The sequence below is a fragment of the Macaca mulatta genome, chromosome 1, assembly GCF_049350105.2.
Source record: "Macaca mulatta isolate MMU2019108-1 chromosome 1, T2T-MMU8v2.0, whole genome shotgun sequence".
Classification (NCBI taxonomy): Eukaryota; Metazoa; Chordata; class Mammalia; order Primates; family Cercopithecidae; genus Macaca; species Macaca mulatta.
The window spans coordinates 180797013-180820582 of record NC_133406.1 but is presented as its reverse complement, the minus strand read 5'-3'; the positions used below and the strand labels follow the sequence as shown (position 1 = coordinate 180820582).

Below are 23570 nucleotides of genomic sequence, written 5' to 3'. Positions count from 1 at the left end.
TAAGTACCGGTGGACCTCTCTGTTCCTGTTGTCTTTGACTAAACCTTTTTTTTTTGCGAGAGGGAGAAGAATGAGACAGAGAATGTAGGATATTCAGAGACCTTAGGAATCATGCATTTATTTGTTTATTCACTTAGCAGATATTTGAGCATTTAACATGATAAACCATGATAGCCAACATCTGAATATTTACTATATAAAGGCATCATTCTAGACCTCATTTGAAGTTATTTCATTTAAATTTTACTAGTTTAGTGAGGTAGATGTTATTTTTATCTTCAATGTATACAAGAGGATGGAGGTATAAGTAGTTGAAATTGCTTTTGGAAGTTAAATGATGAGTAAATGACAAAGCTAGGATTTGTATCAGTTTGGTCTGACTCCAAGTTCAGTGCTCCCAACTAGCTGTAATCATCGAAATGTATTGAAACCATCCTGATAGATTTTTACTTTGGAGTATTAATAAAATGAAATTCAGTTGCTTCTAAAGTATAGATAGATGTCCATATAAGTATGGACATAAAGTGTAGATAGTTATGTATACAGTATACATAGATGTCCATGTAAGTATGGACATCCATCTATGGACATCTATCCACGGACATACTTATATGAACATCTATCTATACTTTATACCCAACTGTCCAAAATATAGACCATACTTTGATGGGTTAATAGAGAAGATTTTGGGATATTTCTGGAAGAATAGGTTCTGGGTATACATTGAAGTGACCCAACTATATTGTTTGTAGTAACTAGTGGGTATTTCTTACTACCTGAATTCAGTTGGTAAAATTGTTGAAGATAAATATCCTGGATGGAGTTAAAATGTAGTAATTCTTACTTAGTTTTATTAGAAAATAATTGGACCATGTTTTGGTTCATTAGTCCTGTGTCCCCTTTCTTATTCGATATCCCTTGAGTGTTATTGAAATTCTGGGAAATACAAGAAAAGGAGCTAATTATTGGGGGCCAAGACTCTAAGACATGTAGAGGTTGCAGCACAAAATAAATAAATAAAAAAAAGATGTCCTGAGGTTTCTGAGGTTGGAGATCAAGTTTAATAGTGGAAAAGGTTGACTGCCATTATAGTTGTTTGAGAAGGGTGAATTTGTGTGCAAGAAAGCAGGAGATATATTTTTACTAAATTAGGAAGTATTTCTCTGGGCTAAAGCTGATTTGAGGTAGAAAGGAAGATGAGGAGGAATGTAAGACAAAAGGAATTATCTTGGAAAAACTAGAGAAAAATAGGTTATATCTAGATCCAATTTCTAAAGGTAATTATAGCATAGAATCATATACTTGGATTTTTTTTAGTGTCAGTTAGAAGACTGGGGTGGTAGTCAGGGTTGTTCAGAGAAACAGAACCAATAGAGGGTGAGTGTGTATATAATCTGTGTCTCAATATACATGCATGTGCACACACACACAGATTTTTTTTTTTTTTTTTTTTGAGGCAGAGTTTTGCTCTTGTTGCCCAGGCTGGAGTGCAAAGGCACGATCTTGGCTTACTGCCACCTCTGCCTCCTGGGTTCAAGCGATTCTCCTGCCTCAGCCTCCCGAGTAGCTGGGATTACAGGCATGTGCCACCTTGACCAGCTAATTTTTTTGTATTTCAGTAGAGACCAGGTTTCTGCATGTTGGTAAGGCTGGTCTCGAGCTCCTGACCTCAGGTGGTCTGCCCGTCTCAGCCTCGCAAAGTGCTGGGATTACAGGTGTGAGCCACTGCACCCAGCCCGAGATTTTTTTTTTTTAAAGGAATTGGCTCATGTGATTGTGGAGGATGACAAGTCTAAACTCTGTAGAGTAGGCCAGCAGGCTAGAGACTCAAAGAAGAGCAGCTAGAGTTGGAAGGCCATCTGCTGACATAATTTGCTCTTTCTTAGGGGGAGGTCAGCCTTTTTCTTAAGGTCTTCAACTGATTGGATGAGACCCATCTACATTATGGAGAGTAGTTTGCTTTATTCAAAGTCTACTGATTTAAATGTTAATATCATCTAGAGAATACCTTCCCAGCAACATCCAGATGGTTTTTTACCAAGTGTCTGGTCACTGTGGCATAGCCAAGTTGACCCATAACTAATATTAAACATCACAACTGGCATAACTCTTTTGGTTAGGACTTTTTATTACTTAATCTGATATAAAAACAAAGTGAATTGGACAGTTTTGACTCATTAACTCAATTCATTCAGTCATTTCAAGTAAATACCTTGTTATCAGTATAGCATTTACATATTTAAATTGTTTTGGTAATTGCAGCTTTAGCATCTGGGAAAAGTTGAGCACAATTAACATTAATCTGCTCAAAAGAAAATGGTTATGTACAATTATTATGTGTTGATTATAAATAAAAAGTAAAATGATTACAAATTCCAAGTAAATGAATTGAAAATAGTGAAGCCATTTTTTTGGTTGTCATAGCCAGAGGAGTTATCTTCTGCTTTTAGAACATATGAGCAGAAAGGTTTCAGTTTTGCATTCTTAAATTCAAATTACAACCTTGGAAAAGAAGCTCTTTAATTTTTCCCCATTTTAGTTGGCATACCTGTAAAATAAGAATTTAGATGAGACTTTTAAGACCTCTTCCAGCGCTAACATTCTGTGATTTTGAAGTTGTTTTACCCTTAGAACATTTATCACATTCTCCTTTGAGTGTAGTTATTTGTGCTTTTTACTTTTCTCCTTTAATAGGTACTTCTCTAAGGTCAAAATGGTAAATTATCTTCATATTAATCTCAATTCCTTACCCAGAGAAAGCATCCAGATGTTTGTTTAGAATATAGTCTGTTAATGTAGTTCACTATATATAGTTAAATGTTGTTCTTCAAAACCTTATTAAATACACGAAAATTTAGTATAGCAATTCTTTGTCTTGGCCATCAGTATCAATTTGGGACTTTGCTTTTCATTAAAACTAAACTTGTCTTTGTAGACTTCTCATTTAAACTCATTCTGCTTAATTCTACTCAGTTGAATAGATTAATTTTGGGCCTTGCCATGGGTTATTAATAGTATCACCCAGGGCAAATTACTTAGACTCTCTCATCCTCAATTCCCTAAATAGTAAGACTGGAAATAATAATGGAGTATTTGCCAAGTTACCATCATATTTAAATGAAATAACTTGGACCAACATCAAGCACAGTGCTTGATACAGAGTAGACACTCATTAAAATGTTGGTTTTTTTTACCTCTTCAGAGTTGAGACTTTTGCATCTTCCTGGCAGCAGGGCACCTAGTATTAAATATTTAGTAAATGTTTGTTGGCCGGGCGCGGTGGCTCAAGCCTGTAATCCCAGCACTTTGGGAGGCCGAGGCGGGCGGATCACAAGGTCAGGAGATCGAGACCACAGTGAAACCCTGTCTCTACTAAAAATACAAAAAAAAAAAAAATTAGCCGGGCGTGGTGGTGGGCGCCTGTAGTCCCAGCTACTCAGGAGGCTGAGGCAGGAGAATGGCAGGAACCCGGGAGGCGGAGCTTGCAGTGAGCCGAGATCGCGCCACTGCACTCCAGCCTGGGCAACAGCGTGAGACTCCGTCTCAAAAAAAATAAAATAAAATAAAATAAAAAATAAATAAATAAATAAATGTTTGTTAAACTGAAGGGGCAAATGACTTAAATAACTTAATATGATAAATTATTACTATATAAGTAATATTCAGTATTGTTATTAAGAATAGGCTTTAAGACATAAAGTAACTTTCTCTGTTGTCTCTATTTAATTTTTTTTGTGTAATAAAAGCATTTTCATCTTTAGTATTTTTGTTATTGTTGTTTCAGTGATGCAGCTTGGTTTAATGAATCTTGGTTAAGCCGAATTAAAGAGGATGTTGGGGACAACTGGAGAATAAAGGTATGCAGAACAAATGGGAGAAGCACTTGATCCAAACGGTAGTCCTAAAATTAGCACTAAGCTAACCAAATCTTTTTTTCAAATTAACTTGTAGTACTTTTTATTGTGTACAGTTTGAGTTTTAACACGTGTTCTCTCGTGTAACTACCATCATAATAAAATAGAAAATAGTCCTATTAACCCAAAATATGCACTTTAGGCCCATTCTTTATTAATCCCTACCCCCAGCCTTGCCCTAGGTAGCTACAGATCTCTTTTATGTCACTTTGGAGTTCATTTCTGGAATTCTGTAGAAATTGAATCATATAATGTTTACCTTTTTGTCTAACTTCATTCACTCAGTAATACTATTTTTGTGTCTCATTCATGTTGCCTGCATTAGTAGTTATTTCTCTTTTTTGCTAAGTAGTATTTAATTAAACTGATATTTTATGGTTTGTTTAGCTATTCACTTGTTGATGGATGTTTGAATTTTTATCATTTTTTAGTATTGTGAATACAACAGCTGCAAACATTCATATATGAATCTTCAGATAGATACATATTTAATTTCTCTTGGGTGAATTTCTGGGTGGAATTGCTAAGTTGTGTAAGTATGTGCTTAACCTTATAGGAAACTGCCAAACTGATTTTCTATTTTTAAGTCAGTTTAAGTAGGACATTTGTTTCATATAGGATATATGATTTGTTGATACACAGTTCTTAACTGAATTACTGTGCTAATAATATGCTAATAACTGATCTTTAATGATGTTTCCTTTTCTTTTCTTGCTATTGGTTATTTGTGTCTTTTGAATGTATTTTCCTTGATAAGTCTGGGTAGATGTTTTTCAGTTTTACTTATTTATTTTTTAAGGGATTAGCTTATGTTTTCCATTGATTTTTCTCTCTGATTTTTATTATTTCCTTTCTCTCACTTAATCTATTCTTCTTTTTCTTGCTTCTTAAGATGGAAACTTAAATAATCAACTTTAAATCCCCTTTTCCCCTAATATTAAGCAGCATCTTAGCCATATCTCACATATTTTGACAGACTGTTATTTTATTTTCATTCAATTCAAAATATCTGGTAATTTCCCTTGTGTTTTCTCCTTTGACCTATGAGTAAATTAGAAGTAGGTATTCAAATTCAAAATATTTGAGGATTTTCCAGTTGCTTTTCTTTTATTTATTGGTTTCTAATAGATCTGAGAACATGCTCTGTACTGAGAAGTTATTTTACATTTATTGAATCTTATTTTATGACTGAACATATGGTCTGTCTTGGTGAATGTTCTATGTGTATATGAAAACAGCATGCATTCTACAGTTGTTATATAAATATAGAATTTGTCAAGTTTGTTGATAGTGGTATTTTTCACATCTTTATTGATATTTTCTCTTATTATCCTATATGTATGGTATAGTATAGACTCTGAAGAGGGCCCTTAAATCTCTAGTGATGATTTCGATTTTGTTGATTTCTCCTTGCATTTTTTTTTGTTTTTTACTTCATGTATTTTGAATTTTTGTTATTAAGTTTATTACACACTATATTTCTTATGTGTTCTTGAATGAATTCACTTATTATTAAATGCTTTTCTTTATCCCTGGTAATATTCTTTTATTTGAAATCAAATCTGTCTAATACTAATGTAGCCACTACAGATTTTTTATGATTGTATTTTTCATTAGTATTTCTTTTTCCATTCCTTTAATCTACCTATGTCTTTTTATTGAAAGTGTTTCACGTGGACACCTAATAGTTGGGTCTTATGATTTTATCCAGTTTGACAATCTCTATTTGATTCTTTATTGTAAAAAACTTATTTCTTATGTTCATGTTTTTGTTCAAATCCTTGAACATCTTTAAACTAGAAGTTTTAACATTGTCTCTCAATTCTTTTATCTTTCATTTCTGAGCCCATGTGTATTGACTGAGTTTTCTCTTAATTTTGCTCCCCATTTTTCTGCTTTCTGTGTAGTAATTTTTTAATTTTACGCAAGATATTATGAATTTTATTACTGAGTGCTGATTTTTTTTTTTCAGTTGGAGTCATTTTTAATATTTAAATACAAAAAGTGAGCACTGACTTCTGTTTTTTTTAAACACACACACAGGTCTAACAACCAAACTGTGCAGGGGAAATGAACTCCTGATCTGTCTTCCACAGTCCCCATTCTGTGGCTGAAGCTGCAGCCAGCCTCCCTCCTCTCATACAGAGGGATTCATAGTGGCCACTTTACACTATAGGTGTAATGCATTTTGTCTTTCACATTGCGTGCATGTCCCTCCCCAACAGTTCCATTCTTTTTTAAAAAAAAATTAAAAAATAAAAAAGGCAATCGTTAATGGTCAGGGGCACATCCCTCCCACTGTCATCGGTTCCTACGCACAAGGGGAAAGTGACATCTTCTAGTTAGGAGCAATTTGGTGAAAGGAGTGGGGTGGCCAGAGCAGGAATAACTGTCTGCATGGCTGCACTCTGGTATCAGAGTGAAGATAGAAGTAAGGATAGTGTGGAGGGCACAGTTGCAAGTTGAGTCTTTCCATGAGACAGTGTGGGGAGAATTCTCCCCGCCAGGTTTAGATAGATCAATGTGCCAAAGTTAAAAAAAAAAAATCCCAAATAATCAGCAGTTCAAACACTTGAATTTCAAACTTATCCCACTGAGACAGCTCAAACAGCAGTAACAATCTAGATCTTTCCAGGAAGTGAGGGTAGAGCCCCTGGCATTCCTCCAGAGAGCCCGTGTTAGGCCCTAGAAGTATCTACTGCTGCTGCAGTTGCTGCTGTTGCTCCATTTGCAACTTCTCAGTCTCAAAGACAATGGGAAGAACCAGGATCATAAAGGAAGTGGTCCCAATCCACAAGGCTGCCCTGGAAAATCTGTACATTTTTTGAGCCACAAAGAGGGAAAGATCAAAAGTGGCTCCGGCCGCGGACCAGGCCTTCTCCGGAAACATCTCCGTCAGGCCCCATAGTCTCTCCGGCAGGGTCTCATCTAGCTCCTCATGGTCATCTTCCTCCAGCTCCTCCTCAGGCTTCTCCACGTCACCTTTCGGGAGCAATTCGTCCGGGGACTGGGGTTCCCCGGCACTGGCAGCAGCAACGGCGGCAGCCATGACTGAGTGCTGATTTTTTAAAGTTTTGTTTTGTTTTGTTTTTCCAAGACAGAGTTTAGCTCTTATGCCCAGGCTGGAGTGAAGTGGTGCAATCTTGGCTCACTGCAACTTCCGCCCCCCGGGTTCAAGTGATTCTCCTGCCTCAGCCTCCCAAGTAGCTGGGATTACAGGTGCCCGTCACCACACCTGGCTAATTTTTGTATTTTTAGTAGAGACAGCGTTTTGCCATGTTGGCCAGGCTGGTCTTGAACTCCTGACCTCAGGCGATCCACCCACCTGGCCTCCCAATTAAGTATATTCTTTTGAGGAGTGTTGAATTTTGTTCTTGCAAGCAGCTAAGGTACTTGGAATCAGTTTGATCTTTGAAAGGCCTATTTTTGGCTGTGGTGGGGGCAGAGCTAAAGTTATTCTTTCCTTTAGGACTAAGTTAGACCCATTACTAAACTGTGACCTTTTTGGGGTCTTTAGTGAATGCTTTGTGCATGTAGCGTGGTGTCTTCATTCTGGCTAATGAGAATTTCAAAAATCTTTTGGCCTATGCAATCTTTGGGAATGGTTCAGTTTATAGTTCCCTGGATTGTTATTTCTTTGGAAAGAACATTGAGTTTCACCCATCCGCATGCAAACTGGTATTTAGCCAAAGAGTCAAAGGAACCATTTTACACAAATCTCCAGAGCTCGCTTTTTCCATAGCTCCCATCTTTTCATCTGTCTGCCCTGCAAATTCAAACTGCCCAGGCCTTCCTGAACTTCTGATGTCTGTCTCTTCAGTCAGTGAGAACAGCAGGCTTGGTTTGGTTTCCACTTCCCTACGCTGTAGTCTGAAAATTGCCTCAAGACAGAAAGCTTGTACTAGTGTAGGGCTCATTTTCTGTTTGTTTTCGTTCTTTCAGAAAGCAGAGTTCTGTACTACTTGTTGTCTAAAGCTTGAAAACAATTGTTTAATGTATTTTGTCTTGTTTTCTAGTTATTAGTGACAGGAGAGAAAACCAAAATCCAGTTAACTTGCTCATGACTGGAGGTGGACATGCCCGTATATAAATTTTTAAAGCTGTCCCTTGGGTTCATTGTGGCGCACTTTAAATAAAATCACCTTACTTAACTAAACACTGATTAAATCTCTGATGGTTAAAAAGCATCGTGTGTTTGTATTTACAGAACTCTATTATAATGTTTTTGTTGTCCTTTTTAATTAGGGGAGAATTTTTATTGTCTTTCATGCTGGCATAACTTTTCTTTCATTATTAATCTGAAATAAGAATCTCTTATTTTTTTCACATTAGGCCAGTAATTTAAAGAAGGTTCTTCAAGGAATTATGAGTTATTATCATGAGGTATGAAAAACATCTGACTTTGTTTAAATGCAAAATGCTATGTGAAAATTACTTTAAGACTGAAAAATCACTTGTTTTGTTTGCTTATAATATTTTACTGGAATGTAAGTCATAATTGGAACATGTTTTATTGCCATTTTTATGGAATATTCATTTGTGAAAATGAACAAGCTTAAGCTTAGATATATTGATTTGTAAGATAACATTGCTTAGGTATTGATACTCTCCACATTGATTATTTTCAAGTAGAATTATCTTCATCTTTAATATAATTTGATTTTGTGCAATACTATAAAGTAGACTTTAATTGAAGTAATTTTCTATTTAAAGCATTATTTTGACATTTCTTCCTAGTGTAAACAATAGCAAAGACATAACTGAGATTATGCTCATACAAGTAAGTTGGAAAAAATGCAAAATGAAAGTAGTATTATAAAGTCACTTTAGATAGTACGTTAGTAAAACAGTTTGTTTTTTTCTTATTCAGCATCATAACAAGTTCTCTAGTAGGGTTTTTGATATGAGAGTTTATTGCTTAATGATGGGCAGCTTTTGAATGACTTTTCCATTGAAGAATTTTTGTTTCTATTTTTTAAAGTTGTCACACAATTAAACTTGTAATTTCTCCCAAAAATGTTTAATACTCTCTAAAAACTTTCAATTTATTAAATACCTAAAACTAATTTTGAAGCTTTTTTAATGCCAAGAACCATTTTAATCAGGTAAAGAATAAGAAAAAGAAAGATAAGACCAGGAAAAAAAATTAATCCATTAGATTTGTTGTTCATTTGTAAAAGTGCAGTGGTTTACATTGTGTTTCTCTGTTAATTGATTATATATGAAAATATTATTAATATTCTTTGGCTTAACATAAGCTTGTTATTTAATGGACACGAATAAGTTTTGTCATAATAGACTAGGCCAAGTGCTTCTTAAATTAAATTCTTCTCTCTGATAGTGGAATCAAAGGATATTTGATGTGAAACCAAAAGGGAGTATAGTGCTTTCGGTTGGTTACTCAGAATTTTGGAATGTTGCCTGAACATTGCTACCTGGTTTTAATCAATAATTATTGATTTGTCATTTGTTAGTTTATCTTAGTTTTTTCATGAATCTATAATTTTTCATTGTAACAATATTAAATGTAGCAAATTATATGCGGCCGGCATAAATGAGTGATCTAATTTATTTTAATATTGTAGTTTTTGGGGCAGCAGATTTCAGAAGCACTTGTCCCTGATTTAAACCAAATAACTGAATGTTCAGATCCAGTGGAGCTTGGGAGGTTGCTCCAGCTTATTTTAGGTTGTGCGATCAACTGTGAAAAGAAGCAAGGTAAGTGAATTTCAATTATTTGAGGATTTCTACTTTCTAGAAACAATCTACATTACTATACAAGCTAGCATTAAAGTGTACTATTAAAACTTGGCAGAAAGCACCCTGAATGTAAACCAGAAAATCTGAATTCTAGCCCAACTCTGTCATTGAAAAGTGGCATACCCTGAGTGTCCTGTTTGTACCTGGATTCTGATATTCATATTCAGTGGCTAAATTAAATGTATTTTAGTTTAGTTAGTTTAATATATTTCCAGTAAATAAAATTTAGTAGATATTCAATAAAAATTGTACTTATTCATTTGCTACGTTATGTCTATTTTACATGTAAGAACTTTATGTGGATTCAGTTTTCATAAATAAATATTCAGCTACTAATTTATAATTCAGGTTTCTTCAGATAATAGTCTGCTCTTTTCAGAAGCATATCTGTCCAATATATCCTCCAGATAAGTGGTCTAATGATATAAATGGAATTGATACATTATATTGGTATATCCAAACACAGTGATACATATTTTGCTGAGTACAAAAGGATCATATTTGGTTGCATGTAATGATGAATGATGAACTGAACAGGCCCAGACCTCCTTCCCTTGAGGGCTTGAATCTGTCTAGGTGGTGAGACCTTTGACGCTGCTGTTTGTTTTACATGATTCATCCAAACTTGTTCTTAGTACACTACCTTTATGAAAGAATAATGTTGAGTGCTTAAGTTTGCAAAATGCAAAATACTTCAAGCCAGGGCCTTGGAAAACATTCAACATTGTCTAATGGAGAAAGGATAGAAGTTGGGATAAATTTACTAACAAACTCCGAAAGGAGAAAAATAAAACAAAATACATGAAATTAATTGTAGTTTATCACTTATGAGAGGACAGTGACTAGGTGTCAGATAATTTTTATATTAGTCCATCTCTACTATTTACTAGAAGTTTTTTTCTAGGACAATCCAGCACTTCTCTATAGGCTTTTATTTCTCGCTTATGAATAATGTTAAAGATCTGTATATTGGGTTTTTCATAAAAGCATGTACATTAGCTCATGGAAGGTTAAAACTTCTCTAAATATTTAATTGCAAATTGACAAGTAGTAATTTATTTATAAATCTAGTAATTTTTTGTTGTAATTGTGATTCTTTTTGTTTTTTCATTGATTAATGCTTTGTTAATATTTTAATTGCTGGTTATTTGTAACTTATTTTTGCTTAATTAATCTTACCAGGTTTGTAAGTTTTACTAGTCTTTTTCAAAGGGCCAACTTTTGGCTTTGATTCTATTTTGTTTTTACTACTTAATTTTGTTGTCCTCTTTTATCTCATTCGTTTTTCTTGTGAATTAATCAGCTGTTCCTATTCTAAGCTATAACTGACATTTTAAGTGGCACTTTTGCCTTAGAGTGATTATTTTGTTGTGTCCTACAAATTTTAATATTATATGTAATATTTCCATAATTTACTTCTAAGCACTGTTGAGCAATTTTGTCCCATTTTAAAAAGGAATTCGATTCCTAGATACATAACTTTTTAAAAGTTTTCACACTTTTGTACTTTGCCATGTTAATTGATTTTTGAAATGATTTCAAGGTACTGACTGCAACCATCTCAGTCTTGAAAGAATGAACTCATTTGGTTAACAATACTCAGTTTATCTTGGTGAGGAAGGAAGACATATTGGTAGATAAATAATGTATTTACATAAAGGATTATCTGTGGGTAAATGAATTCTTACAGTCTGTTAATTTGATGGCTGAGGTACTACATGTAAAGAGTAGATTTTTTTCAGATTTGATTTTTTTAAATCATAGAACATATTCAAAATATAATGACACTGGAAGAGTCAGTTCAACATGTGGTCATGACTGCTATTCAAGAGGTAAGTTATATCATGTTCTTATGAGTATAAAAATCCTAAACCAAATTATATAAAACTTTTCATACTTTATACTTTTCTTTTTATAAACTTGCTCTTTGTTGTAGGCTTACTTACCCTTAGCTAGCGGGTCTTCCTTTTCTACCCCCCAAAATATTTTAAAAGGCCTTTAAGCCCAATTTTAGTACCTTTACATTTTAAAAGCTGGTTAATAAATTAATATTGTCAAATCTCTTTAAATCAGTGGTCCTCAACCTTTCTGGCACCAGGGACCAGTTTTGTGGAAGACAAATTTTCCATACAACCGGGGTGGCGGGCGGGGGGAAGGTTTTTGGATAAAACTCTTCCACTTCAGATAATCAGGCGTTAGATTCACATAAGAAGTGTTCACAGTGGAGTTTTTGCTCCTATGAGAATCCAATGCTGCTGCTGATCTGACAGTGACAAGTCCAGGTAATAATGCTCTCTTGTCTGCCGCTCACCTCCTGTGCAGCCCAGTTTCTTTTTTTTTTTTTTGAGATGGAGTCTCACTCTGTCGCTCTGTCGTCCAGGCTGGAGTGCAGTGGCGCGTGATCTCGGCTCACTGCAAGTTCCGCCTCTGGGGTTCACGCCATTCTCCTGCCTCAGCCTCCCAAGTAGCTGGGACTACAGGCGCCCATCACCACGCTGGGCTAATTTTTTGTATTTTTAGTAGAGACGGAGTTTCACCGTGTTAGCCAGGATGGTCTCTATCTCCTGACCTCGTGATCCACCTGCCCCAGCCTCCCAAAGTGCTGGGATTACAGGCGTGGTTACAGGCGTGAGCCGCCGTGCTCGGCCTGTGCAGCCCAGTTTTAACAGGCCACGGACTGGTACCAGTCTGTGGCCCGGGGGTTGGGGACCCTTCCTTTAAATAACTTCAACTAAGCAGGAAATGCAGGATAAACAGTCTCTGACCTGACAGGAGTTTTTCTTTTTTCTTTTTTTTTTTTCTGTCAGTTATGACAATCTTTCCTGAATTTTTCATTTATATATACCATATGCATTTTCAAAATGTTAGATCTGTGAGCAAATATTGTGGTACTTAGGTTTTAGAGCCAGGTAAGCTGGATTAAAGCTAGTCCAGTTATGTAAGTGGAGCCAGGAAGGATTCAGAATTAATGTGATACAGTGTTGATTCTTAATATTAGCCTAAAAGGCTGAGATGGAGTGCAGAGGAGACCTCAGGAAAAGCAGAGTTTGGAAGGGGCATGACTTAGAGGGAGACATCATACAAGACTTTGGTAGTCTATACTCCCTGAGTTTACATTGTTAGTTTGGATTCAGAGTGTCCCTGTACATAAGTAAATCTGCCTTTCATCTCAAAGAGTTATTTTACAGGATTTTTTTTTCATATAATCGTAACTTCTACTTTTAAAATGACTTCTCAAAAAGGCTGCATTTAAAAAGTATTAACTTACAATGTATACGAATCCCTTTTAAAATTATTTAATGTGTTCACTCTTCATCAGTAATATGTCTTTTAGAAATTGTATTGAAATTCTTCAGTACACAAGTATTTTGAATATATCTATGTATTTAAAGCACAGTTTACTTAGGTGTCCTCACTAATATGCTTGAATTTGTGTTATTAAGTTAAACCTCCAATAAAGTTTTTATCTGAATAGTGTTCTAAGAATCCTCAAATTAAGGCAAGGAAAAGCTAAATATAAATCATTTTACTATCCTTTCAAGAAAATATATTTTACTTCATAAACATCACATTGTTATACTTAATTTTATTATTTTAATTTCCTAGTTGATGAGTAAAGAAATATTGAGCTTTCCTCTGAATGATGCTGTTGGAGAATTGGAGCAACAGGTGAGTAATTTAGTATAGAAGAAAAATGTTGAAAGCAATGTTAGGGTTTCTTTGCCAATTACTCTCATAAGGCTTACAAAAAGAGCATATACAAGAATATTTTCTTCCATGAAATTTAGTTGATTCTTCTGCAAGATCCCAATTGAATGGAAGTGGTGTTGGTCTCCAGAGGTTTTTGTGATCATGTTGAAAGGGTTAAGTGACATTGAACATTCTTTCTGACACTTGTAATGTAGTTTGGACCATGCTGTATGGTTACACAGTGAAACAGAGGACAATTAAAAACAAACCCTGCTAAGTTTTAATTTATCTAGTAATGTAATTTTTTTCACTGTTGCTCTCCTCTCACTTGATATTGAAGAAACAGCTCAAAGGCCCTGTATTCAAGGCTCCTTTCTTTCAGGACTGTTTTATAGGGGGAAAAGACACTCTTCTCCCATTTATAATCCAATATGGGTTATAGAATAAAGGGTAAGAGGAGAGGCAAATGCGTTAAGTACTTTTTCTGTTATATTTTTAGACACATGTTCTTTTATGAGTGTCACCAGTCAACTCAAGAAGTATTTCAAAAGAAAATGTTTAAAGAAATAATTTATTTAAATGTAAACTTGCCGTGTTTTTTTCTAAACTTTTTTTCTGTAATAAAACTAAACAATGCCTTCTCTAATACTTGTAAAAGTAATTTGCAGGGATTTACATAAAATTTACTTCTGTGGGACCATAGCCTTCAATGTTAATGAGGTCATGTAAATATAATTCACACAAAGACAGCAAATTAAGACTCATTTATTATTATTATTATTATACTTCAAGTTCTGGGTTACACATGCAGAACATGAGGTTTTGTTACATAGGTATACATGTGTCATAGTGGTTTGCTGCACTCATCAACCCGTTACTTACATTAGGTATTTCTCCTAATATTATCCCTCCCCTAGCCCCTACCCCCAACAGGCCCTGGTGTGTGATGCTCCCCTCCTTGTGCCCATGCTCCTTATTGTTGAACTTTCACTTATGAGTGAGAACACGTGATGTTTGGTTTTCTGATCTTGTGATAGTTTGCTGAGAATGATGGTTTCCAGCTTCATCCATGTCCCTGCAAAGGACATGAACTCATCCTTTTTTATGGCTGCATAGTATTCCATGGTGTGTATGTGCCACATTTTCTTAATCCAGTTTATCTTTGATGGACATTTGGGTTGGTTCCAAGTCTTTGCTATTGTGAATAGAGCCGCAATAAACATACATGTGCATGTATCTTTATCGTAGAATGATTTATAATCCTTTGGGTATATGCCCAGTAATGGGATTGCTGGGTCAAATGGTATTTCTAGTTCTAGGTCCTTGAGGAATTGCCACACTGTCTTCCAGAATTGTTGAACTAATTTACACTCCCAACAAAAGTGTAAAAGCATTCGTATTTTTCACAACCTCTCCAGCATCTGTTGTTTCCTGACTTGTTAATGATCGCCATTCTAACTGGTGTGAGATGGTATCTCATTGTGGTTTTGATTTGCATTTCTCTAATGACCTGTGATGATGAGCATTTTTTCATATGTCTGTTGGCTGCATAAATGTCATCTTTTGAGAAGTGTCTGTTCATATCCTTTGCACATTTTTTGATGGGGTTGTTTGCTTTTTTCTTGTAAACTTGTTTAAGTTCTTTGTAGATTCTGGATATTAGTCCTTTGTCAGATGGATAGATTGCAAAAATTTTCTTCCATTCTGTAGGTTGCCTGTTCACTCTGATGATAGTTTCTTTGGCTGTGCAGAAGCTCGTTAGTTTAATTACATCCTATTTGTCAATTTTGGCTTTTGTTGCCATTGCTTTTGGGTTTTAGGCATGAAGTCCTTGCCCATACCTGTGTCCTGAATGGCATTGCCCAGGTTTTCTTCTAGGATTTTTATGGTCCCACGTCTTACCTTTAAGTCTTTGATCCATCTTGAGTTGATTTTTGTATAAGGTGTAAGGAAGGGTCCAGTTTCAGTTTTCTGCATATGGCTAGCCAGTTTTCCCAACACCATTTATTAAATAGGGAATCTTTTCCCCATTGCTTGTGTGTGTCAGGTTTATCAAAGATCAGGTGGTGGTAGATGTGTGGTGTTATTTCTGAGGCCTCTGTTCTGTTCCATTGGTCTATATATCTGTTTTGGTACCAGTACCATGTTGTTTTTGTTACTGTAGCCTTGTAGTAAAATTTGAAGTCAGGTAACGTGATGCCTCCTGCTTTGTTCTTCTTGCCCACAATTGTCTTGGCTATGTGGGCTCTTTTTGGTTCCATATGAAGTTTAAAGTAGTCGTTTCCAGTTCCATGAAGAAAGTCAGTGGTAGCTTGATGCGGATAGCATTGAATCTATAAATTACTTTGGGCAGTAAGGCCATTTTCATGGTATTGATTCTTCCTATCCATGAGCATGGAATGTTTTTCCATTTGTTTGTGTCCTCTCTTATTTCTTTGAGCAGTAGTTTGTAGTTATTCTTGAAGAGGTTCTTCACATTCCTTGTAAGTTGTATTCCTAGTATTTTATTCTCTTAGTAGCAATTGTGAATGGGAGTTCACTCATGATTTGGCTCTCTGTTTGTCTGTTATTGGTGTATAGGAATGCTTGTGATTTTTGCACATTGATTTTGTATCCTGAGACTTTGCTGAAGTTGCTTATCAGCTTAAGGAGATTTTGGGCTGGTATGATGGGGTTTTCTAAATATACAATCATGTAAACAGGGACAATTTGACTTCCTCTCTTCCTATTTGAATACCCTTTATTACTTTCTCTTGCCTGATTGCCCTGGCCAGAACTTCCAATACTATGATGAATAGGAGTGGTGAGAGAGGGTATCTTTGTCTTGTGCCGGTTTTCAAAGGGAATGCTTCCAGGTTTTGCTCATTCAGTATGATATTGGCTGTGGGTTTGTCATAAATAGCTCTTAATGTTTAGATATGTTCCACTGATACCTAGTTTTTTGAGAGTTTTTAGCATGAAAGGCTGTTGAATTTTGTTAAAGGACTTTTCTGCATCTATTGAGATAATCATGTGGTTTTTGTCATTGGTTCTGTTTATGTGATGGATTATGTTTATTGATTTGTGTGTGTTGAACCAGCCTTGCATCCCAGGGATGAAGCCGACTTGGTCGTGGTGGATGAGCTTTTTGATGTGCTGCTGGATTCGGTTTGCCAGTATTTTGTTGAGGATTTTCACATCAATGTTCATCAGGGACATTGGCCTAAAATTCTCTTTTTTTGTTGTAAGACTCATTTGTTAATAGGTAAATTTAAAAAATAATTTCCCATATCAGTGTATATGTGTGTTGTGGGAAGAGTATATGTTTTCTATTTTTCTATATTTGTGTCAAAACACGATTTACTAAGATTTAGGACATTTTGTATTTCAGCTTAAAAAAGCCTTGGAAGAACTTCAGGAAGCACTAGCAGAAAAAGAAGAGCTGAGGCAAAGATGTGAAGAATTGGATATGCAGGTACGGGAAGAAACCCTGAGCTGAGAAAAACTTCCTCTTTAAGTTTACAGAAGTTTTTTATTGTAATTAATTAGTTGGCACTATGTTTTATAGATTAGGTTTCACTTCATGGAGGGAACATTAAAAGGATTTCTTATAGGCTTGAATATTCAAGCATGAATTTCATAAATACTTTGATAGTTGAAATTTGCTGGCTTAACTTTCTTTGAGAAAATCACTCTACTAATTGTAGAATTTCAACTATTTAGATAAGGACTCTGTTTTCATTTTTGTAAAATGGGAAAATTAAAGTTTCTACTTCACATTGTATATGTGAATATTAAATAGAGGTAATTTATTAAAGTATTAAGTGGTGCCTGACACTTCCCCTACCAATACATTCAAGTACATGTTCATATATATGTATGTAGTCTCTTACGGCAAGTTTTTGCTAACATGTATGTATATATGAACATGTGTGTTTATAATCTTATATGCACATGTATGTTAAAACGAACTTGGCATGAGCAAGAATAGTTAATGGTTAAGAGGTCAGATTGTCAAACCAGGCTACCTACATTCAGTACCTGGTCATATTACTAGCTGGTTATTTGCTCCAGGCACATTACTTAATTATTCTGTACTTCAGTTTTTTCTTTTGAGAAATGGAGTGATGATAGCATATATCTCCCAGAGTCGTCGTGAGCGTTAAATGAGTTCATATATGTAGCACTTAGAGCCTGGCACAGAAGTGCTATGTATATTGTTTGCATATGATGTTACTGTTACATCAAAATACAAATGTGCATATTATGCAATAAGTCTAGAAAAAGGTGTATAGAAGGTTAAGTGTACCTTCATAATATGCTGTATGTAAATGGCATTTTTTTGTTTAAATAATGAGCTAACTTTGTAGTTGATTCTCTGAAAAGTGTAAGGGCAAGGAGCGAAGGTGTGGTAGTATTATCCTTGCTAAAGGAAGTAAATATCTAAAATGACAGGGCTGGATAATGCTTCTAACCCTCAAGCATTTGCAAATAAGGAAAAGGAAAAGACTTGGTTAGGGTGACTAGTCACTTAGTGCAGTGGGAGCACTGGAATTCAGGTCTTCTAAATTCATCTGAAGAAACCAGTCCTCTGTATTTGAATGAAGTAAGTGTCTCAAGCAGGGGAAATTTAATCTGTTCTCCTTCACACCTTTCCTAACTGCACATTGTAACATACACCTTCAAACACATGCAAAGTACCTGAAATGTGTTCATTTTAAATAGGATCATATTCACCCTGTAAAATACTTCATAGGAAGATTGAGCCATTCAGATATTACCATTCTCTCGTAGGATCTAAGTACAGTCTTCTGAGAAATTATTATTCAATAAAGAACACAAAATTCCACATTTAAAGATTTATGTGTTTGTAACAGATAATGAAGGGTATATGATCTGCTTTTAGGTGAAAAGTGCAGAAATCCCAAACAGAGAGAGACAGAGGCAGGTGCAGATGGAACTTATCACCGTGAGAGCTTGCTGAAGGAGATGCCTGACCAGCGCTCTGAGTCATGGTTCTAGGGTGGGAACAAGGAATGTGCCTGTCTGGCACCCTCCTTACTCATGTCTGTGCCAGAAATGCCTCTGGAGCTACACTGAAGCATATGGATAGGAGCAAGATTGGTTATTCACCAGGTGTTCAAAACTAAAATTTGCCCTTGGTCTTATTCTGTTTTAGGGGAGTCCTACCCAGTTTTGATGACTGAGGGTGTTGTTTTTCCTCTGTCAGTCATTTTTTGACAGCCCCTACACTCAAGCTAGAATGAGATATTTTCTTCTTTGTGCCCTACCCTTACCCTATAGTGTACTTCTGTCAAAGCACCTTCAACATCTTTTACATAATTGTTTATATTTCTACTGTAAGGGTCTTAAGGGCAGAAACTCTTTATTCTTTTTTGTATCTGAATCACTTCGAATTATTATGCATGGCAGGTAATAGTAGTCATTAAACAGTTTACATAATAGGCATGGGTGCATGCATTGAATTTAGGAACAGAAAGTTATTTCTTTATATTGTCTGCCCAGGAACAGTTTCCCAGACTTTGTATTTCTCATTTAGAAGACAGTAACTTGCCTATATACTATGTTCAGGGCAATCATTTGATGTTAATTTCCTATTCTTTGTGTCAACGTGTAGTCATATTTAAATAACTGGATTGAATTACATGTTTTGAAAATATGGATAGCAAACTTGTTCAGTAATACATTGGAAATCAGAAAAGGTTAATCAATGGTTTTTCAAACTAATTCTTAATCATATGTAAAACTTCTGGCCTTATGAAAAGACACAGCCTTAGCTATGCATTTTTAAAGATGTTTTTAAATGGAAAAGAAGTAGAACCAGGAGAGAAAATCACGCATGTTTTAAAAATATGAGTAAAAAAAGTTGCTCCAGGTATTGATATTGATGTGGTTCTATACTAAGATGTTTTTATTCATTTTAAATCATAAGCAAACAGTTTAAATGTGCAAATGGAAACAGCTTAGCTTTTTGTTATTGATTCATTAACCAAATGTGCTTATTTCTTGAATATGTGATGTGTGACTGACAATTGTGTACTCTAAACCTATCATGATAACTTTGAACATACGTGTGTATATTTTGGCTTAGTAGGTGACATCATTCTATAAATTAGTTTATACCTAAAAGGGGAGACAAATTAATTTTTTGAAGTTTCATTTGTGCATCCAATTTTAGAGACTTGAAAACATTTTCTTCCCCAAACAAAGGCAGGCATAGCATTTTAAAGATATACTTACTCTATTTTCTCCATATGTGTATTGATTTGATTTCTTTTGTTTGACTTAAATGTCCTAGACTCTGAATTCTACATTCAGAAGGATCCTTAGAACTCATCTAATATGACAGACCAAGCTATTTAATGGCTTAGTCAGATCTAGAATCTGAACTCTAGACTCTAATAAGAGTTTTTATTTGTTTGTTTTTTCTACTGGTGCTTATGTGTGTGTATTTGTTTCTTAGGTGACTACACTTCAAGATGAAAAGAATTCTCTGGTTTCTGAAAATGAGATGATGAATGAAAAACTTGACCAGTTGGATGGCTCTTTTGATGATCCAAACACAGTGGTTGCAAAAAAGTATTTTCATGCACAGTTACAACTAGAACAATTACAGGAAGAAAACTTCAGGTAGCATTTTTAATGGAAATCATTTTATGGAGTTCTGTCTATTATATTAGTAGCAAAAAGTCACAGTATTAACAACTAATTACTAAGCTTTGTTAAGCATCTTTAGGATACTGATTAAGCTCCTGAAAATACCAAATGGTATAAGTGGTTCCTGCTCTCACAGGGCTAAGATTCAGTTAGGAAGTGGGAGATACACATAAAAACAAAACTATTTAAATACGTGTTAAGGACCAAATCAAGGCCACAGGAAAGCCAATAGGAGTTCAAGGGAGTGATTGCTGAAACCTAGGGAGAATTGGAAGTTTCTCAAATAGGATAGGTAACCCTGTAATAAATGGAAAAAATGTAAATCATAAGCCAAGTAGATGCTTTTCATTTTAACTTGTATATTCTTTAACAAAGTCATGTATTCTTACCTTTAATAAAGATTGATTATCTTTTGTGTGTTTACCACTGAGCCTTGAACTAGAAGACCTTGAGGACAGGCACTTTAATTGTACTATACATTTTTTGTTACTTAATTTGGATATAACTTCAAACTCACAAAACAAGTTATAAGAATACTACAAGGAACTTCTTTACACCTTTTACTCAGGTTCAACATTTATTTTCCAGTTTTCTCCATTTGCTTTAGCAGTCTCTGTATATAGTCATGTAATTTGCATATTTTTATCTGGACCGTTTGAGAGAAAGTTGGACACATGTCTCTTTACCCCTTTATATTTCAGTGCATACTTCCTAAGAATGAGAACATTCTCTTATAAGCCACGTTATTTTCACATTATTGTGAAAAATGATATAACCATTAAAATTGGGATCTTTTTCTGGACTCTCATTTCATTTCTGTTAGTAAATTTATGCCTATATGACACTATATTAATTACTGTGGTTTACAGTATGACTTTTGAGATCTGGTAGTGTAAGTATTCCAATTTTGTTCTTTCTTTTCAAAATTTGTTTTGGCTATTCTGAGTCTTTAGCATTTTCCCATAAAATTGAGAATCAGCTAGTCAGTTTCTTTTAAAAACCTTTTCAGGATTATGATTTGGGTTGTATAATTGGTATCTTATAGAAAATTCCTATCTATGAATGTGGTCTCATTTATTTAAGTATTTATTTTCACTCGGCAGTGCTGCTTGGGTATAATTTTATACCCAAGTATTTTTTGTTTTTGATGCTATTGTAAATGCAAATTCAGAATTATTGTGAAAATTTGCTGCTAATCTGTAGATAGATGTAAAATTATATATTGAAACTTTGATCTTACATCTTGAAACTTGTATCTTAAATATATTGAAACATTTATATCTTGCAGAGTTTCTAAATTCACTTATTGAGCTGGTAATTTGTTTGGATTTTAAAAAGTCCATTCCTGCTGCTTTAACAAAATACCTTAGACAGGGTAATTTGCGAACAATGGAAATCTACCACTCACAGTTCTGAAGACTGGGAACTCCAAAATCAAGGCACCAGCAGATTCAGTGTCTGTTTGAGGGATCCAAGATGGTTTCTTCTCGCTGAATCCTTAGGTTCCTTTAACCTCTTTCATAAGAGCACTAATCATATTAATGGGGACAGAGCCCTCATAACTTAATCACTTCCCCAAAAGCCCCACCTCTTAATACCACCACAATGGGGATTAGGTTTTAACATGAATTTTAGAAGAACACAGACTATGGAATCTATCGTCATTTAATCTATTAATAGAACTTTACATCTTCCTTTCATTATTTCTGTCTTGTATTTATTTTGCTTGCCTTATTGCAAGAGCAGCCATCATTGCTTTTTTCTGGTCTTAGAAGGATCATATGCAATTAGGATCCATCAACTATGGTGTTAACTGTAGAGTTTTTCAATGTGCTTTTTGCCAGATTGAGGAAATTCCCCTTGTTTCCACTTTGCTAAAAGGTTTTTGTTTTTTGTTTTTGTTTTTTCAATCATGATTGGGTGTTGATTTTTGTCTGATGATTTTTCTGCATCTTGAAAAGATGGTGTAGTTTTTCTTTTTCATTCTTTTAATATATTGATTGATTTTTGAATGTTAAAAACCTACATTCTGGAGATAAACCACTTTGTTCGTATTTTATTCTATATATGACTAGATTCAGTTAATAATTTAAAATAATTTTTATAACTGTCTTTATAATAGATACTGGTCTGACTTTTGTCTCTTGTAATGTCTTGTTCAGGATTTGTTATCAGACTTCTACGTCTTATAGAATAACTGAGGCATATTCTCTCTTCTTCTATTTTATGAGTTTATGTAAAAATGTTATTTCTTTCTGAAATTTTGATACAGTTTATCAGTAACACAATTTGGACCTGTGGTTTTCTTTGTGAGTGGATTTTTGCTGACAAATTTAATTTCTTTAATGGTCATAGGGCTTTTCAGATTTCCTATTTCATCTTGTGTCAGTTTGGTAAGTTGTATTTTTTAGTGTATGTGTTTATTTAAGTTGTTGAACTTATTGACATGAAGTTGTTCATAATATTCTCTTCTTATCCTTAAAATTCAGTGTATATGTTTATTTAAGTTATTGAATTTATCGACATGAAGTTGTTCATAATATTCTCTTTTTATCCTTATAATGACTATGGCAGATATGATGATACATACTCTTTTACATTCCTGATATTGCTTGGGTTTTCATTTTTCTTGATCACTCTTGCTAGAGGTTCATCAGTTTTCTTAATATTTCAAACATCCTTTATTGGCTTCCTATATTATTGGTTTTAGATTTCTTTCTTTATACTTTCTTTGGATTTATGTTTCTCTTCTTTCTCTAGCCTCTTAAAGTTGAAACTTAGATCATTGATTTTAAGCCTTTCTTTCTTTCTAACATAAACCTTTAAAACTGAGAGGCACTGGTTTAGTGTTGTCCCCCAAATTTGATTGCTTGTCTTTTTGTTATTGTTTAGTTTGAAACATTTTCTAAATTCCAATGTGATTTTTTTTCTTGACTTGTGGGTTATTTAGGAATGTGTTGTTTAATTTACAAAGATTTAAAGCTTTTCTAGACTTCTTATTGCGACTGATTTCTAATTTAATTAACCTTTATTATTAGAGAATATGTTCCATGGTATTTCAGTCTTTTGGCATTTATTGATACATGTTTTATTCATCATCAAATATTTTATTGTGTTGAGTGTTATATATGCATTTGCATATATAGTCATGCAAGTTATATAATTATGTAATTATAACAAATCATAGAAGTTATAAATACTTACTTTTTTATTTGTTCCAGGCTTGAAGCTGCAAAAGATGATTACCGTGTTCACTGTGAAGAACTTGAAAAGCAGCTAATCGAATTCCAGCATAGGAATGATGAACTAACTAGTCTTGCGGAAGAAACAAGAGCCCTGAAAGATGAAATAGATGTTCTTAGGTATGACATGTCTTAAAAAGTATAATTATGCCATTTCTGAGCCATTTAGTCAATTCAAGTATTTCATATTTTAATCAGGGATTCATAGGATTATTCCTGTATGTCAAGTATTGATCAGTTTTTAATCCAGGCTGATAGTTTTAACTTCTTTTATGTTTGTTGTTTGGGCTTGCAGTTCATGGATAAT

The 23570-nt window shown here is 34.5% G+C and overlaps 1 protein-coding gene, 1 long non-coding RNA gene and 1 pseudogene across 4 annotated transcripts in view; 1 reads left to right on the top strand and 2 right to left on the bottom strand.

Moving 5' to 3' along the window:
* Nucleotides 1–23570, top strand: part of HOOK1 (hook microtubule tethering protein 1) — a 301302-nt gene that overhangs the window by 242640 nt on the left and 35092 nt on the right. For both annotated transcript variants that reach the window (XM_077988418.1, XM_028833105.2), the window contains 8 exons: nt 3785–3857; nt 8247–8297; nt 9500–9632; nt 11439–11506; nt 13281–13343; nt 16735–16818; nt 19828–19994; nt 23243–23383. In XM_077988418.1, coding sequence (XP_077844544.1) covers nt 3785–3857; nt 8247–8297; nt 9500–9632; nt 11439–11506; nt 13281–13343; nt 16735–16818; nt 19828–19994; nt 23243–23383 — 780 coding nt within the window. The remainder of the gene's footprint in view (nt 1–3784; nt 3858–8246; nt 8298–9499; nt 9633–11438; nt 11507–13280; nt 13344–16734; nt 16819–19827; nt 19995–23242; nt 23384–23570) is intronic.
* Nucleotides 2111–23357, bottom strand: LOC114672222 (uncharacterized). Its single transcript, XR_003722454.2, has 2 exons — nt 23226–23357; nt 2111–2548 (listed from the first exon to the last, which is right to left on the bottom strand). It is a non-coding gene; the product is annotated as an uncharacterized LOC114672222 (long non-coding RNA).
* LOC693766 (mitochondrial import receptor subunit TOM22 homolog pseudogene) lies at nt 5363–6967 on the bottom strand (annotated as a pseudogene). The gene has a single exon (XR_003722452.2). The product of XR_003722452.2 is annotated as a mitochondrial import receptor subunit TOM22 homolog pseudogene (transcript).